This window comes from Chionomys nivalis, chromosome 6 (assembly GCF_950005125.1).
Source record: "Chionomys nivalis chromosome 6, mChiNiv1.1, whole genome shotgun sequence".
Taxonomy (NCBI): domain Eukaryota; kingdom Metazoa; phylum Chordata; class Mammalia; order Rodentia; family Cricetidae; genus Chionomys; species Chionomys nivalis.
In genome coordinates, this window is record NC_080091.1 from 85,346,929 (window position 1) to 85,365,792 (window position 18,864).

Below are 18,864 nucleotides of genomic sequence, written 5' to 3' on the forward strand. Positions count from 1 at the left end.
CATAAAGCAAAGAAAAGCCAGCCTACAATTTATAACCCCAGAGAACCTAGAGAACAAATGAGACTCTAAGAGAGACATACATGGATCTAATCTACATGGGAAGTAGGAAAAAATAAGAACTTCTTAATAAATTGGGAGCGTGGTGATTATGGGAGAGGGTAGAAGTGGAGGAGGTGGAAGGGAGTGGAGAAAATTATATAGCTCAATAAAAACAATTAAAAAAAGAAGACCCCAGGGCTGGAGAGATGGCTCAGTGGTTAAGACCACTGCCTGCTCTTCCAAAGGTCCTGAGTTCAATTCCCAGCAACCACATGGTGGCTCACAACCATCTGTAAAGAGGTCTAGCGCCCTCTTCTGGCCTTCAGGCATACAGACAGAATATTGTATACATAATAAATAAATAAATATTAAAAAAAAAGAAAACCCCTCATAAGTGTGTCCTATAGCTTGGGCTTTAGTTGATTTCAAATGCACTCGGGTTGACAAAAGATAGGCCATCACACATGCTTTTGAAAACTAAAGTTGATGAGGTGTTGATCATTCTCTCTCTCTCTCTCTCTCCCTCCCTCTCTCTCTCTCTTTCTCGTGTCTCTGTGTGTTTGTGTGTGTGTAATGTGAACAGGCATGTGAGTAGTGTGTGTATGTGAATGTTTGTGCACTAATTCATGTATATGCCAAAGACAGAGGATGCCCAGTGTCTTACCTGCTCTCTCATTCACTTATTGATTACCTATCTTATTTACTAAAGACAGGCTATTTTATTGACTATGAAGGTTGCCACTTCTCTTAGGTTGGGTGGCCAGTAAGTCCTCGGATCCAAGTGTCTCTCTCTGCCTCCTTTCTAGAACTTATGGACATTCACACAAACATGCTAGGTTTCCACACATGATGGAAATTTGATCTAACTCCTAATTCTGGCACAGCAAGGACTCTTAACCAGTGAGCAATCTTCCCAGTGCATATTCATTATTTCAAAACAACTCGTATAGAAATATTGAAATCACAGCATAAGTATGAAGAACAAAGGCAAATTCTATTGTTTGTTAGAAGTGATGTAGATATATACACACGCACTTCTACACACTGCAACAATGAAAACATACCTTTTTTGAGCTTTGATTGTAATATCTAAACTTAGAATCTTATATCATTTCCCAAAGATTAATTATGATAATGAGGCAATTTTATTATTCTTTTAAAGGGTTAAGTGGAAACAAAATTCATTTCACAAAACCAAGTAGTTTTTCAATATTAATTTTTACTTTTTGTGTCTGTATGTTGAGTCTGTATGTACAGCCATGTGAATGTAGGTCCAACAGAGGCCAGAAGAGGGTGACAAACTCCATTAAACTGGTGTTACTGATGGTCCTGTAGAAGAGGAGTTAGTGTTCCTAACTGCTGAGTCCATCTCCCCATTCCAAGTACTGTCTTGGTAGACCTTTAAGAAAATGGTTATTCAGAGGCTTGTGCCCAGTATGAGACCAGCACCCATACTGGTATCTCAAAGACAAATGTGGGAACAGGATTTTTACACAGCTCCAATCCTGAACACTTTGTCTAGAAATTTTTACTACAAAGTCTGCAATAAGCAAATTGAAAACTTCTTCAATACTTGCAAAACCATGTTGATATCAATAGTGGGCTTCTAGGTGATCTTGCATCCACAAACACCCTCTGAGACACCTTCATTCTCTGGGGGAGTTAGTGAGTTTGAAGTGTGTAATTGTATATTTTTATATGTGTGTGCTCATTTGTGATGGGGGCACACCTATCACGGCAGGCATATGGGATGTCAGAGCACAACCACCAGTGCTATTTTTCACCTTCCACACTTCATGAGGCAGGGTATCTTTTGCTGAGCAAAAGGCTAGTTGGCATGCAAGTTTGCGACTCTGTCTCAGACACACATCTGGCTTGCTTACACTGGGCCTACAGGTGCTACTGGTTATAGCTTTGATATGAGTTCTCGGGATCCAAGCTAAAGGAGAAAGTCTTGACAGACCAGTGATTTACTTTCGGAGTTGTCACCTCAGCCATTGTATTTTTTTGGTATAACTTTTAAACTGTAAAAATGAATTTCTAAAATTCCTATGTGTTCTCATGTTGAATATTTTAATTTTACTGGGTTTATTTTTCAGTTTAATTTCAGGCCTGTTGTACATATAGTGCAAAATTTATTAATTCTCTGGGAGATATAAAATCCCTAGATTTGACGAATAAGACTGAAAAGCTGTCTCGTCACAGGATGAAGGACCCTGCCCTCACATCCTCCCTTGCTGTGATGCACTGGAGGAGGTCCATGTGTCAGTCCTCCCCACTTCAGCTACTCCCTTTTCTTCTTCTTTCCAGATTTAGTAAATCTCTGGCAGCAAAAGAGGCAACACTTTGTGATGACGAACATCACAGTCACCACATAGGCAAGCAGGAATCCAAGCACGTCCAGAGAGTGGTTCTGGTACCAGGTGAGGTCATGCGCTGCCACACGAAGGTGCTTGGCTCCCTTGTGGCGCATGACGTACTCAATCCAGAAGACAGCTCTGTCCAGGGGCTTCAATGGCTGGTCGTGGTGGATTCTTGATAGCCGCATGGCGTTCTCCTTATATCTAAAGACATCAGTATCAAAAGCCAACTAGTTTACTTAAGTTCTTCAAGCCTAAGAAAATTCCTGGAAAGCATCATGAGACTCAGTAAATGCCACAGAGGAGCACTAGGTACAGTGTGGTTTTGACTGGGGCACGTTTGAAGGTTTGCCTGGAAGTTGGTATTCTCCAAGAAATTCTTTGCAAAACGGAAATGGGAAACCCTTTTGGGCAGGAAATCTTTCTAGCAGAGTAAATATTTGTAAGCTGTCTCAGGCACTGCAAGGTAGGTGGCTCAACACAGTCTGAAGACGATTGCATTGACGCTTTTGTGTAGGCATTGTGTCTTTGAAAGTCTTTGAAAACTCAATAAAAATACCACTAATGTTGAAAAGTGGGTAAACTGGCAAAAAGGGACATACTTTGCACAAGTCAAGATAAGATGTAGCCCATTGATAGCTTGCCTAGAATGCTTGAGGATCTGAATGCCCTCCTTAGTAGAGACACGATCATAGTAATTACAACGATGCAGAGGATGTGGTAGTTTTCAATTATTTTTTTATAGTTATGTATTCTAATTGTTTTTCTGTGTGCCATGGGGGTGTGGTATGAACCATGCAACATGGGTGGAGGTCAGAGGAAAACATGTGTGAGTCTATTCTCTGCCTTTATAATGCCATTTTCTTGTTGAAGTCAGGACGACAGATTGATCAATGGTAGGAATCTGTGGAGGAATTACTAATAGTAATGCTGGAGTGTAATTCAGAACAGCAGCTACTAAATCAGCATGGATTTTCTGACTAATTACCCTGGTTTTAGCTTCCTTACTATTGGGAATCTATTTAATTAAATAATACATATTTCAAAACTATAACATAAGGCCCATGGTTTTTGCAACACTGATCATGATAGTTAGGAACTGGAATTGACTGAGGTGCCCATAGTGAAATGATGGATAAATAAAATGTGGTATAAAAGTATAGGTGAATATTATTTACAATTATAAAGAAGGAAATCTTCTTTTTACAGTAATAAGAATGTAATCACAGGATATTACACTAAGTTGTACAAACTCAGCCCTAAATGAAAACACTGTCCATTCTCATCAGTGTGTGGAACCACAGAGTTGATTTCATGGAAGTAGAGAGTAGCAAAGTGGTAACTGGAGTCTAGGAAGGGAGACAGTGAGTGGAGACAGAGAGAGGTCAGCTAATATATACGTCCTGCCACTGGCGAGCAGGACAGTGCTCTACAGTGAGTCCGTGACTGAACTACAAGTCACATGTCTTATTGTAGCTGTGGAATGTGGAAGAGGAGACTTTCAGCACGGACAAAAACAAAATTATAAATGCTCAAGGAGATGGAAATGGTAAATAAGTTATTTGGTCACTACATATTATACATATATATGTATACATATGCATATATATTCATAATTATTCTACTTTGGGCAATAAGTAAGGATTATTTAAACATAAAATATGAGCTTCAGAAATTTTAGTCATTGACTTGTAATATTTAGTACTTTTTAGGTTCATTATTCTGTTTGTTGATTTTATCCTATTTGTGGAAATTGTGTCCTATCATTTAGCATCATTTAATCAAATTAGTCTAAACTAATTTCTTGTATACTTAGTCTATAGGGATGCTTTGCAGTTATGATTGACAGTAAAAGCTCATTCCATAGTGGTTAAGTTAGTTTTTTGTTGTTGTTTTTAAACTCAGACTAAAGATCAGAAGAATGCTACTGTTACCTTGGAAAGAACTTATCCGGACTAGTAAGTACCCACTTGAATAAATTCACTGTACTCACGAAGGGTCATTAGTGACTGTCTTCACTGCATGGAGCAAATCTGTGCTGGACATTGAGAGAAAGTCCACTCGAACCCCTGCTCCTTTGGTCTTCATGTGAACAACATTATCAAACTGGTCTCCAAACAAAGGAATGCCCACCACAGGGATCCCATGGTAGATCGCCTCATAGATGCCATTTGTGCCACCATGAGTAATAAAGGCTCTGGTTTTAGGGTGACCTAGCAAGAGGAGAAATTAAGGGCAAATATTAAATATAAGTCTGAGAAAGAAAATGAGAGGCAGAGGAAAAAGGCACAGAAAGGGAAAATATTCTCTAGACAACATTATCATACTCGTGGAACAGAACTGAATTCCTCCCATTTCTTTGACCACAGAGCATAGCAAGACCACAGGGATTACGTGCAGGTCACATAAAGTATGTGGAATTTGGAAAGTAGAAAGATTTTGTTCAATGGACAAAGAAGGGCAGAGCTCCTTCCAAGTGGAGCAAACAGCATGTGCAAGTGCAGGAGAGAATGTTCTCCTAAGAAAACAGTGCAAATCCTGCTCTAGATGGGTTGGCTCCAAGCAGTAGGGGTAAGTGCTTGTTTTGATGGAATCAGACTGAGGACAGGCAATATTTCATCATGTTTAGGACCATTTCATGTTGGGTCTTTGGGGGGAAGCATGGTAAATTAGGCCTTCTTAATGAAAGAATACCATTCCCACTGGCATTTCAAATTGCCCTACAGTAGGGGAAAAGGAAGATGTTAAGTCATAGAAATAGGAGGTGGAGAGAAATTAGAAGTGACTTAAATGTATCTGAACAGTAATTAGCGTGGTGGTGACAATAGATTCTCTCATCTTGAATGTTACTCTCATGGATGAAGAATAATTACATCAATTCTTTATCCTTTTTCTTCAGGACTAGATCACAGTTATCATAAATGCATTAGTGTGGACATCCCCTCCTGAGCAGCCATTCCTATGTCTCAGGTGTCTCCCGGTGCTTACCGAGAAGGTCATTCTGGGGAATCCATTTGTACAGCCGAGTGTTGGAGCCCAAGGTGTCTGGCTTCTTGCCTTCATATCGCCAAAGGACCTGTTAAGATGAAGCTAGCTTCTTATTACTTTGGTCAAATGTTAAGTTACTCCTGCTAGATTTTTGGAGAGATTAAGAATCAATGGAGATAAACGCCAGTCGCTAAGGGCCAGGCAGTGAGGATGGATGATGGGAACCGTGAAGAACTGCTACAGCAAGGATGCAAGTTCTCCTCACGGTCCTGCAGTTAGTCTCATGCTTATCCGAGTTTCAGCATGGCACCAAAGGTTTAGTCAACAGCAACTTTGGGAAAGCTTGGTCTGGCCATTTGAAGCAGTAGTTAAGAAGTGTGTGAACGTAATTCCAGTTCAACAACCCATCAGAGTTACTAATATATACCTGGTTTTGCTTTTCCAGGATATATTTATATCAGTTTTTATTTTTCAAATCCACTATAACTATTTGCCAATAATATTTGAGTATGCTAATATAATCTGTTAATCATAATTAGTTTAGGCCCCGAAGAGTGACTGTGTACAGAAATGATCACTTCAAGAGCATGTCCTCAAGTTACCCCCTTTACCAGGATTAACAAGCTCAGTTCCTGAAGGTGGAATTGGCCATTGGAAAATCCTGTTCTACCTAGGTTTTGGATTAGCAGGGGAAACATATAGCATAGGCCCATTTTCAATGCAGGTGATCACATTTGTTCATGATTACACAGGAATGTAAATCTATGATACATACTCCATTTTAAAATTTTGCATTTTATTTATTTTGTCTACTTTCCATTTATAGAAAAAAGATGTTCTCATCCATAAAATTTATTTTATTTATGGATTCCCATTGCACGGCTCTTAGACATTCATCCCTACACCTCTTTTTGAAACCCTTAGAAAACAAATAGACATGAAATATGTATAATAAAATAAGATAAAAGAAAAATGAATAAACCACAATAGCATAATTCCATTTTTAAGATAGAGAATTATATTTATGTATGTGTAACTAAATCTTTCTCTCTCTTTCTTTCTGTGTGTTCATATGTGTTTGATGTGTGTGTATGTTTGTGTGTCATCTGAGGACAGAAGAATGCTTTGGGTTCCGTGGGATGCTGTTATAGGCAGCTGTATGCTGCCAGAAGAGGGGACACAGAACTAAGTTCAGGTCATATGCATGAGCAACACCTGCTCTAAAAGATAATTCACCTCTCAGGTCCTGCAACTGCCAGTTTTGAATGCCTGCTTATTTACAAAATAATAGCAGGCTTGATTAAAGGGTGGTGTGTGAAAGTCCTCAAATAGCCTCCAAGGTAATGGACAAAATAACAAGGCACAATTTTGTTCTTTTTTTTTTTTTTGATTTTCGAGACAGGGTTTCTTCGTAGCTTTTTGGTTCCTGTCCTGGAACTAGCTCTTCTATACCAGGCTGGCCTCGAACTCACAGAGATCCTCTTGCCTCTGCCTCCCGAGTGCTGGGATTAAAGGCGTGCACCACCACCGCCCGGCCTCACAATTTTGTTCTTATCGTACTTTCCTACCACAAAGTCTAAAGATACTTATTAAGTGTTTTTCTTTCTGAACACTGCATTAATAACAAAAACATCATTTGTCTACTGTATTTCTGTGTCACAAGTGACTTCAGAGAGTGCTAGAGCTATCGTGACAGCTTCAATTTCACAGGAGGTTTCGACAGTCACACCTGAACAGGCTGTGACCATTTCTGTGAGGATGCCACACTGAGGAACTGTTTCTCACCTTTTGTGGAATCTGGGCAAGGCCTGCTGCAATCACATTGGCTCTTTCGTCTGTTAGGGTACCCACCATGGACCCCAGAGAAAACACTACCACACCATGTTCTCCGGAAGACTGGACGAAGTCTTCTATTACCTGTTGATGAAATATCAGCCCATCACAAACAGCAGCAACACTAAACAACCTGCATAAAACTGTAGCAACATCCACAGGAAGAAACTGAGCAGCATTAGAAATGATCAGAGGGGTGGGTGCTTTAAAACTATTCACATCCACATATAAGATGTAAGTTGTAGTCAAGTGTAAAGTTACAACTCTCTGGGTTACACATACTCACACTCACACAAACAGCTCTTTTCATCTTGAAAGGCAAGATTTGTTGATATTTAAGTCAAAGTTCTCTTTCTCCCTTCCTAGTCTGTTGACCACCAAATATCTGCTATCATTTTGACCAATTTAGGGAGTTCTAATAAGGTCTTCTTATTTTATTTCTGTCTCATCATTGGCTAGCTTACTTAGTGTACTGTTATTAAGGTCATGGCATGTGTTTCTATACCCTAGGTTTTAATGAGTTAGTGATTGTTTTTATTTGCACATTACATAATTTTTATCAATAATTCTAGTGATAGCTAGGTTGTTTATCCCTTTCTTAGTTACTGTTCTAATGTTGTGAGGACACGCCATGATTAAGGAAAATTCTAAAAGAAAGCATTTTATTGGGTTTTGTTTCAAGTTTCAGATGGTTTTCTGTGTGCATCACGGTGGGGAGTACCATGGCAGGCAGGCACGGTGCTAGAACTGTAACTCTGCACTAAACCCGTAGTATAAGAGGCAGACAGATAGAAAGAGGCCAAGCATAGTTTGTGCTTTTCAAACCTCAAAGCCTACATCCAGTGACACAATTCTCCAACTAAGCCACACTTCCTAATCCTTCCTAAACAGTTCACCAATTGGGAACTAAACTTTCAAGTATATGAGCCTATGGGATCATCCTTATTCAAACCACCATGCATGCTTCCCTTCAGGAATAGTGCTGCCAAGAGCATCCTCGCATTACTATCTCACTGAAGTCCTTTGTTCAGTTCTTTTACACACATTCTCAGGAGTAGAACTCATGGATCACCAATCTATTGCTAATTTTGTTAAGACTGTCCATTATTTTTTTATTTGTGTTCTTTCTAATGGATGTCAGTTTCATTGGAAAGAAATTTACTATGTGCTATCAATTTATGTTACTGTGTCTGTTCCTGAAAACGTATGTTTAGGTATGTATGTTTAGGGGTGTGTTCTCACTAGTGTGATTGGTCAAGAAAGTGAATAGAGCCATTGTGATGTGAACATAAACTTTTCTTTGCTGACACTCTATGTATTTTTTCTCAAATCACTTTCTAAAGGAGTTGGTTTGTGAACCTTTCTCTATATTAGGTATTTGTTCCTTCTTTTTACACTCAAATATAAGAAAATGTTTATGTAAAACAGAACCTTGCTGAATTAATTTAATCCAAATGATAGTCACACTCTTGTGATGGAATAGATACAGGCATTTCTATTTGCCACTTACATATCTAATTCTGGTGACTCTCTGAGTTTGAGGAATATTCTGATGGAATAAATGATAATCACCCTTGCTGAAAATACAAAAAAAAAAAAAAAAAAAAAAACAAACAAATGGGACTATACTTACCTTTGGTAGAGGCTTGGCAGGTCTGCAGTGGAGTCCTCCAACAAATTCAAAGTTTGGTAAGACAGGGTGAGGAAATTCTAGATCCCAGTAAGTTCGAATGAGCCATATGTCTGCCTTCCCCATCATCTCAGCGAGTGTTGTGGGTTTTCCTGAACAGGAATCAGGACAGCCAAGGAAGGACAGGTGACAAAAATGTCAGGAGAAGATGAATATGCCAGGTAGTCTTCTGAAATTATTTTGATAATGTAGCTGGGATTGTTTAAAAGTGTATTGCTGGGCTAGGAAACATATAATTACATATATATCTATCATCTATTTATCTTTATTTGTGTGTATAATGTTTGATACAAGTTTGTAATATGTTTCTCATACTTTATAAACTCAAATACATTGTGGAAGTGATGTGGGAGGAGATACCACATCTGTAACACACTTTGGAAATTCATGATTTTCAAATACCTAGATAAGCATTTTAAATATAATAAATTCTGTCACCTGTGAATCCTGTTTTTCATACTCAGGGAAACACTTTTCCCTGTTTGTCTCCATTGTGTTTGCCCTGTTTAGCTGCCTCAACCTTAATGTGCGCTCTTCTAAGTGAACTGAAAATTTTGGGCTGTTTTGTTGCGTTTTGAGGTTTTCTTGTGGAGCCCAGGGTGGCTCCTGTGTCACTAGTTAGCCATAGTTGATTTTGAACTCCAAATGCTCTTCCTCCACAATGCTGCTGCTGGGATTACAGGTATGAGCTGCCACACCCAATGTAAAAATTCATGGGTTTCTGCTTATCACTTTATTTTAAGACAGTCTCACAGTATTGTCCAAGATCATCTTAAAGGGAATTTTTTTTTTTTTGATTTTTTTTAGACAGGGTTTCTCCGTAGCTTTTGGTTCCTGTCCTGGAACTAGCTCTTGTAGACCGGGCTGGCCTCGAACTCACAGAGATCCGCCTGCCTCTGCCTCCTGAGTGCTGGGATTAAAGGCGTGCGCCACCACCGCCTGGCTCAAAGGGAAATTTTAGCTACTCCTGTGTTCTTTGTCCTCATGCTGCTCTTGATTCTTGATTGACTATGTAATAATCAGTCATGTATAAGTTTGTTTGCAGATAATAAGGGTAATAAGTCTTAAAGCATGAAAAGATAGATGTTTGGTTATTAGATATATTTTAAAGCACTGTAATTAGTAATCATTGTTTCTATACTTCAGTGGTATACATTTTAAATACAATTTCAAACCTTCAAATAAATAAATAAATAAATATAAATTCTCCAAATCTCAAATTCATATATTTTCTGTGCTTCATATATAGTCAATATAATCATAGCTGTGCAGAAATTTAGCAGGTGATATAAAAATATTTCAAATATTAAATGAGAAAACTAATGTATGTAGAGGAAAAAGTTCTCAAAGCTATGCATACCCCTAAGCTAGAAATACTTAGTAATCCCTAGGTATATGTGAAAATCATAAGTACATGGAGATTTTTTAAAAGCTACTGTTTTAGTGACTAGTGAAATGAATTAGGCGGTAAAAGAGTTTACAACAAAAGCTCAATGAATTGAGTTCAGTCTCCATGCATGTCTCAACACATGAATTGGTATTGACAATCCAAATAAAGTTGGAAGGACAACCTCATTAAATTTGAATCTGACACACACACACACACACACACACACACAGAGCACAAATTCCTCACCTATGAGACAAGTGTGCAATGCATACTCATGTTAATAATAGTAATGTTAGCAATGGTATGATGATGATATCATCACACAAGACAACATATGGTTTTAAAACATGAGTTATCATAAACACCTTCAGTAATGTAGCAGTATACAAGATTAACTTGAAAAAAAACCAGTAGCAATCCTTTACACAGATGATAAATGAGCTAAGATAGAAACTGAGAAACATCACCCTTCACAATAGCCACAAATAATATAAAAGATCTTGGAATAACTCTAACCAAACAAGTGGAAGACCTATATGACATGAACTTTAAATCTTTGAAGAAAGAAATTGAAGAAACACCAGAAAATGAAAGATCTCCCATGCTCATGGGTAGATAGAATTAACACTGCAAAAATGCCTATCTTACCAAAAGCAATCTACAGACTCAATGCAATGCCCATCAAAATCCAAGCAAAATTTTTCACAGATCTTGAAAGAACAATGCTCAACTTCATATGGAAAAGCAAAAAACCCAGGATAGCCAAAACTATCCTGTACAATAAAGGAACTTCTGGAGGCATGACAGTCCCTGACTTCAATCTCTACTGCAGAGCTACATTACTGAAAATAGCCTGGTATTGGTATAAAACAGACAGGAAGACCAATGGAACCAAATAGAAGACCCGGATATCAATCTACACACCTAGCAGCACCGAGTTTTGACAAAGAAGCAAAAAAATATAAAATGAATAAAGAAAGATATTCAACAAATGGTGCTGGAATAACTGGATATCAACATGCAGAAGAATGAAAGTAGATTCATATATATCCCCAGGCACAAAACTCAAGTCCAAATGGATCAAAGCGCTCAACATAAAACCAGCCACACTGAACCTCATAAAAGACAAAGTGGGATGCACACTTCAATGCATAAGCATAGGAGACCACTTCCTAAATATAACCCCAACAGCACAGACACTGAAACAATTAATAAATGGGACCCCCTGAAACTGAGAAGCTTCTGTAAAGCAAAGGACACAGTCAACAAAACAGAATGGCAGCCCACAGAATAGGAAAAGATCTTCACCAACCCCATGTTGAACAGAGGGCTGATCTCCAAAGTATACAAAGAACTCAAGAAATTGTTCACCAAAAGAACAAATAATCCAATAAAAATTAAAGTACAGACCCAAACAGAGAACTTTCAACAAATGAATCTAAAATGGCTGAAAGACAATTAATGAAATGCTCAACATCCTTAGCCATCAGAGAAATGCACATCAAAATAACTCTGAGCTTCCATCTTACACCTGTAAGAAAAGACAAGATGAGAAACAATGATGACAACTTATGCTGAAGATGATGTGGGGTAAAGGGAACACTCCTCCATTGCTGGTGGGAGTGCAAGCTGGTACAGCCTCTTATAAATATCAGTATGATCATTTCTCAGAAAATTAGGAAACAACCTACCTCAAGACCCAGCAATACCACTTTGGGTATATACCCAAAGGATGTTCAATCATACCACAAAGACATGTGCTCAGCTATGTTCATAGCAGTATTATTTGTCATAGCCGGAACCTGGAAATAACCTAAATGCCCCTCGACCAACGAATGGATAAGGAAAGTGTGGTACCTTTACACAATGGAGTACTACACAGCGAAAAAAATGACATCTTGAAATTAGCAGATGAGTGATTAGCAGATGAGATGGATCTAGAAAACATCATCTTGAGTAAGGTAAGAGATCCAGAAACATAAATATGTACACACCCATAGTGGCTTTTAGACATGTAGCAAAGAATAACCAGCCTATAAATCACAATCCTGGAGAAACTAAACAACAAAGAGAACCCTAAGAGAGACATACATGGACCTAATCTATATGGGAAGGAGAAAAAGACAAGATATTCTGAGTAAATTGGGAGCATGGGAATCATGGGAGAGGGTAGTAGGGGAGGTGGGCAGAGAAAAATACATAGATTATAAAAAATTAAAAAAATAAGAATAAAAGCAAGAAGAAAAAACCACAAGTTAAAAAACTTGTTGATCTGTTACTTTTTAGAGAAATTCTCAAAGATTTGTTTTCTGTGTTTGTGCCTTTCTGAAGAGTCCCTTGTAAGTCATAGACAAGGCTCTGCAGTTGACATTGGGACCTAAGGTTTTCTACAACGCTTTGATTTTGGCAGATAATTTCATAGCCTTTTCACCATTTTACTAGGAGAGAGAAATCCTGTTGTCAATCCTGTTGCTTCAAGTTCCCCTTCAATGACACAGCAAATTCTGAATGCAACAATCCCAGTTGACTCTGGCACTTACCCAAGACTTCACTGTAAAACTGGTTCCACCTCTTCTCGTTAAAATTTTGGAACCAAAAGTCAAAAGAAAGCGTATAGATCAGATTTTGTACCCTCTCCATGAATGTCATTCGATCACTCAATTCTGACATAGCAACGGGCACATAGGAAGGAGGCAGTGGCAGTCCTCCACTGTACTTCTCCTGTGTGGAGCCAGGGAAGAATCGGAGACTGTACACAAGTGGTATCTTGAGAATCTCAGCCAGCAGTTCACCACAGGGTATGAAGGGATCTGCTACTATGACATCAAAGCTTGAATTTTGTAGTTTTGTCATGAGTTCCTTGTTAAAAACTGCATCTTTGCAGAGACTTTCAAAATAATTTGAATCTTTCCAAACCACTTCTTGCAACATTACAAAGTATCCCCAAAATGATTGCTTTGGCAGCTCATAAACACTTTTCCTGATTGATTCCATGAAAATTGCTGCCACATCAGCCAGGGAAGTGGATGAAGGGTATGTCTCAAATTCAATAGCAGATGTGTCTCCAACCTCATAAGAAAGGGAGGCTGAAGATATCAGAACCGTCACTTCATGGCCCTTCTTCACAAGTTCATCCAGGATTGTCCTTAAGTTGAGCCAATGGCTGAATTCCACTGGCCACACCAGCACCTTCCCAGCACTCCCAGATTCAAAGAAGACACTCAGCTGTAGCAGGAGCAGGGCTGCTGTCATTTTCACAGACATCTTGGTTAGGATCAGTGTTGCTCCTCAAACGATGATTGTATAGCTCTTATAAATATATAAAGAGTAATAATTAGTTAAAGTGTGACTAGAGCTAATACACATGAGATATTCACAGTCTCAAGATGACAAGTGCAAAGTCCAGGAGGCAGATGTGAAGATCTGAAATGACTCCTGATTATCAGTGACTTTGAATGTATAGTATACTTGGAGAACAGAGGAAAGTAAGATCTCCCCTCTCCTCTTTCTCCCTCTAGTGTAGCGTCCTTGATAAGAACTTGCAATAAAGTAATATTTGATGAGTTATAGTTTTTAAACATCACAGTTCAGGGTGTCTCCATATGAATGTTGGCAACAGAAATCATTTATCATATTATTTAATGATTTTAAATAAATGGTTCAGAGGTCTATAGCATAACCTCAGAATATACATTATTCAATATAATTATAAACACTGTATTTAAAATTAGAGATGATTTTATCCTACATAGAAATCCTGTTCTTTAAGCTTTTCCATTGGTTCCAGCTCTGCCCAACCAGGAATCTGCTTTCTTGTAACTAGTCATGCTGGCAGGGGTAAATATAATCTGAGACACTTCTGCTTCCCTGTGTGACTATCAGAGTACAGAAAGAAAGGATGCCCAAACTTAGAATTTTTCTGGTGACCTTCTGCTGGGAGAAGAAATGTCTGATGTCTTGGGGGCACCCAGGAAGAATCTGTCTTCAAAGGCCATTTATATGCTAGGTAAACTAAGGCTTTTGTAGAGCCTAGGAACTAAGGTAATACTTGGCAAGAGACCACATAACGGCTGGACTTCTTTAGCTATACTTATGTCTTGTCTGAATCTCAAAGATGGAGTTGGTTATGGGTGGCTGTCTCTCCTCCTAAAGTGATCACAATGAATAAGTCTGCTTTTTTTTTCTAGATTTCACAATTAATTTGACTCCTTTGTTTGGCATATTTAGGTGTGTGTCTGTGTGTGTGTGTGTATATGTAACTGCCTTGTTGAGACACAAAGGCTGTGACCCCTTAGTCATGTAACACCCTTGTTTCCTTATTCTGAGGTTTTCACGTAGCTGATATAAAATTCCTGGTGCTTTGTGACTGGCTTTGATGCTTCTAAGACTTTAAAGTGCTGCCATGTTATAGGAGGTAGAGAAGGTTCTGTTTTGTGATATTAAATCTACTTTGTAACAGTGAGTCCACACTTCCTCATTTCTAATTTGATAGATGTTAGCTTTATTCCCACTTTTTACAACTAATCAATACTTTTTACTAACATCCATGCCCCATCTTTTTTTTTTCCTTTCTACATTTTGATCTGAACCCTTTTCTGAGTCCACGAATCTTTTACAGACATCACCACGAGCATAACCCCTTGTTTGCAAGATATCAATAGAAAAAGACTGAGTGCCTCTCTGCTTGAGCTCCAGGGCTGTGCTACACTCAGCACAAACCAAACTTGAGCTCGGGTGAACTATGAGCTCTGCCTCAGAGATCAAAGCCAAGAGGAATTAGAGAGCTGGAAGAAGAACAGGGGAAGTGGTTCACGCTCTTGTGCGGAACAGAGTTTATCCTGACCTGTGTTCTCTGGGAGCCCCGAAGTGGGCTAGATGACAGAGTCACTCCTGAGTGGGCAGTGAAGAATGGGACACCGATGGAACTCGTGGCCAGTCCTGGGTGAGCATGAAAGTGGGTGCAGCAGTGAGTCCGGGAGCTGGCCAGGCAGGAAGCTTGGGCGGAAACTTTTTGCAGGACCTCGCGGGAGTTTTGCAAGCTGGGGCGGGGATCTGGAAAATAGGGATCCGCCCTGTCTGCTGCTAGGTTGCCTATAAGGTGTTTGTGTTGGTTTGTCTTTACTTCTTTTTGATATGTAACTACGGGAGCCCAATGCTCAGGATCTTTAAAGTCTGCAGAAGTGGCAGGCTGTTTCCAAGGAGCTGCTTGGGTTGAAATCCACAGCACACTACAGCAGTCTCCTGATGTCTCCCCTTGCCTGTTATTATCTCTCTCTTGATTATAACCAGGTAAGAAGGTGAAGCCCTTTTGCGCTGTTTTTTGGGCTGAGTCTGAATGACATTAATCATAATGGAATGGTGGTTGCTATGTAAGAAAACCTTTTAAAATAAAAATAAAAAATACCAAAAAAGAGTTAGAGGTCCAGTTTCAATTTTTAATGCCATATTTTTCTAAAGAGCTTTGATAAGAAAAAAGAAAAAGTAAAAGAAACAAACAAAAACAAACACTGCAAGTTTGCCATGAACAGTTTTGTTATCCTCGTCAAATATCAACAAAATTGTATATTTTTATATGCTCTATATTTGTGCCCAAGTTGAGACCCCCCCCCCCTCAGAGGGACACCATTGGAATTCAGTCAAGTCCAGAATGCAAAAGCAAGGTTTATTCAGCAGGCAAAATTCAAACCAGCAAGCTGGGAGCTCAAAGCCTCCACACAGGACACAGTGCAATGGGAAGAGCTCCCGCTTCTCATTTGGGGTTGACATATATAGGCAAAAACTACAAGCCAGGTTTACTTAGGGTCAAGGTGGTTAGTTTTGCTGAGTACAGGGTTTGGACTCCTTCTGCACACTCTTTCCTTTAAGCAGTTACTTCTGCTTCTGTGAATGCCCCTCGCCCTACTCCCAAGCAATTTTTTACTGCTCTTGTCTAGACCACAAAACTGGGTGTCAACAGGGGCTAGCTGCTAGAGACAGTTGGTTTGCACTTTTGCAAAGGTTCGTGTTGCCAGCTAACTCTTTATGCTGCAAAGTTCTTGAACCCAGTGCCTTAACCAGCTCCTCATCAAGAAAGTTTCTTAAAGATTTCCATATCCTTACACTATAAATTTAACATTCACACACAAAATATAACAAAGAATAAAAGTAATAAATATAAACACCAAACATTAAGGATAATTTATTGCTAATATATAATTTAATATGATTATGTGTACATAAAAACTGTATATATTACCTGTGTCAAAGAACATAATATACTGATACAACAGTTTTGTTTTTAATAAAGATAAAAAGCAAACCTAGATCAAGAAACAAATAGGAAATGCTTATTTCCCAACATTGTAACAATAAAAATGAATAGGAATCCTTGATATACATACATATATACATATGTTTATGTGTGCATAAATTATCTATCTATCTATCTATCTATCTATCTATCTATCTATCTATCTATCTATCTATCTTTGCGACAGAGTTGCTCATGTAGCCCTGGCTGTTCTAGAACTCTCTCTCTGTAGACCAGGCTGGCTTGGAAGTCAGAGATCCATTTGCCTTTGGCCCTGGAGTGCTGGGGTTAAAAGCATGTGCCACCATGTTTTGTTTTTTTTTTTCTTTTTTTGTTTTTGTCTTCATTTATAATTTTACATGAAATAATTTTGAAAATTTTTTTTTTGTGTGTGTATGTGTGTGTGTGTATGTGTATAGCCTTGCCTGTTATGGAATTCATTCTGTACTACTAGCTGGTCTTGAGCTTACAGAGATTCCCTTGTATCTGCCTCCAGAGTGCTGGGACTAAAGGGTTGTGCCACCAGGGTCTGACTACATAAAGTAATTAGAAAATAAAGATAAAAAAAAAGTTTAGGTTACCCAGTCAAGAAGGCATACAACTTTAATCCCAGCATTCAAGCGGCAGATGCAAGAGGATCTCTATGAGTTCAAGACTAACCTGGGTTACCTGGAGGATTTGAGAATGCCTGGAGCTGCATAATGAGAGTGTGTCTCAAGAATACAGATAATATTCACAAGGAGAACAAATGGAAGAAAAGGATAAAAGAAAATAAAAAATAAAAATGAGCTGGGTGGTGGTGGTGCACGCCTTTAATCCCAGCACTCTGGAGGCAGAGGCAGGCAGATCTCTGTGAGTTCGAGGCCAGCCTGGTCTACAAGAGCTAGTTCCAGGACAGGAACCAAAAACTATGGAGAAACCCTGTCTCGAAAATCAAAAAAAAAAAAAAAAAAAAAAAAAAAATTAAAAAAAAATAAATAAAATGATAAACAAACATAATTTTCTCATCAAACACTGGTGCTGAAGTATTGGCTCAGCAGTTAAGAGGGCTGGTTGCTTTTTCAGAGGACCCAGTTAGATTCCCAGCTCCCGCATGTCTCACGGACATCTGCAACTCCTGACACAGAGTTACCTATGCCATCTTCTAGCTTCTGAATGCACCAACCATGCATGTGGTACACTTGTATACATGCTGAGAAAACACTCATACAGCATATGTAAACAAATAAGTTTTAAAAATAGGAATCTAAAACGTAATCCCAAGCAAGTAGGCTTGGAGAGATATTAGGATTTCATTATAAAGCAAATTCTATAAAATATATAAAATTAAAAACTACAGTATGGAAACTAATGGGGCAATATGTCTTTAAATTCTAGCTATGCAGAGACTTGAATTAAGAGATAAGCAAGGCAGAAAGAGTGTTTAAAGTGAACCTTGGAATGAGAACACCACCCTGAACTGGATTGATCTCATCTAATGTGAACTTTGGTTTCTGATCGGGAGTATTGGCAGGCGCCAGAGTCTGCTTCTGTTGTCCTATAATTTTTTTCCTGTGAACATTCAGTGTTCTTTCAACCCTTGTAAGCAATGATTTCTTTTGGCCAGTGCTGCCTTTATAGCCCAGGCTTGTAACTTGGAGATTTTGGCATAATCTGTTTGTAAATCTATGGGGAACTCGCTTGGGCAGTTTCAGCTCTCTTCCTTATTTCATTGATTCCTAGCAACAGCTTGCTTGTATTGCTATTAAAATGTCAGAAGCTAATCATAGGAGCTTTTACATCATAAAGGAAATCTATGTCTTATTGTCAGAGGCATGAGATAAAAATCCCAAATTTTTCTTAATAAATACATGCCATCTGCACACAGAAATCACAGTACACCTTGAAGCATTTGTCCCATTTCTAGACCAGCACTATCAAGTTATATCTGAGTCAGCTAGGATATCAGATTAGGATAGTCTTGTTTTTACATTTAGAATTTGACCCTACCCATGAGAACCTTATAGTATATACCTGGATTAAAGAACTAGAATCTTAGATTCTTTAAAAAATTATTCACGCAACCTGGTCTACAAGAGCTAGTTCCAGGACAGGAACCAAAAGCTACGGAGAAACCCTGTCTCGAAAAATCAAAAAAAAAAAATTATTCACGAGTATCACATTGTTTTATGAAGTGGGGCTATATGAAGAATAAGACATGAACTCTGTCCAAGATGAACGTAATATAGGGTGGGTATAAGCTGTCACTGAAAGTGCAAATAAGTGATACAACAGG

At 38.6% G+C, this 18,864-nt stretch overlaps 1 protein-coding gene across 1 annotated transcript; it reads right to left on the minus strand.

Annotated features, from left to right (window-relative positions):
- Positions 1–1,565: 1,565 nt before the first annotated feature.
- LOC130875626 (UDP-glucuronosyltransferase 2B31-like) lies at positions 1,566–15,269 on the minus strand. Its single transcript, XM_057771658.1, has 7 exons — positions 15,144–15,269; positions 12,841–13,609; positions 8,854–9,002; positions 7,173–7,304; positions 5,388–5,475; positions 4,393–4,612; positions 1,566–2,603 (listed from the first exon to the last, which is right to left on the minus strand). Exons 2-7 carry the CDS (start codon positions 13,562–13,564, stop codon positions 2,324–2,326), a joined length of 1,593 nt encoding a protein of 530 aa, XP_057627641.1. The 5' UTR covers positions 13,565–13,609; positions 15,144–15,269; the 3' UTR covers positions 1,566–2,323.
- Between the last annotated feature and the right edge of the window lie 3,595 nt (positions 15,270–18,864).

Excerpts from the sequence above, each read along its gene's own strand:
- LOC130875626 (XM_057771658.1), bottom strand. The coding sequence starts at position 13,564 with ATGTCTGTGAAAATGACAGCAGCCCTGCTCCTGCTACAGCTGAGTGTC. Across the intron at positions 5,476-7,172 it reads TTGCCCAGATTCCACAAAAG|GTCCTTTGGCGATATGAAGG; the intron begins GTGAGAAACAGT and ends TCATCTTAACAG. Across the intron at positions 4,613-5,387 it reads TCCCCAGAATGACCTTCTCG|GTCACCCTAAAACCAGAGCC; the intron begins GTAAGCACCGGG and ends TCCTCTTGCTAG.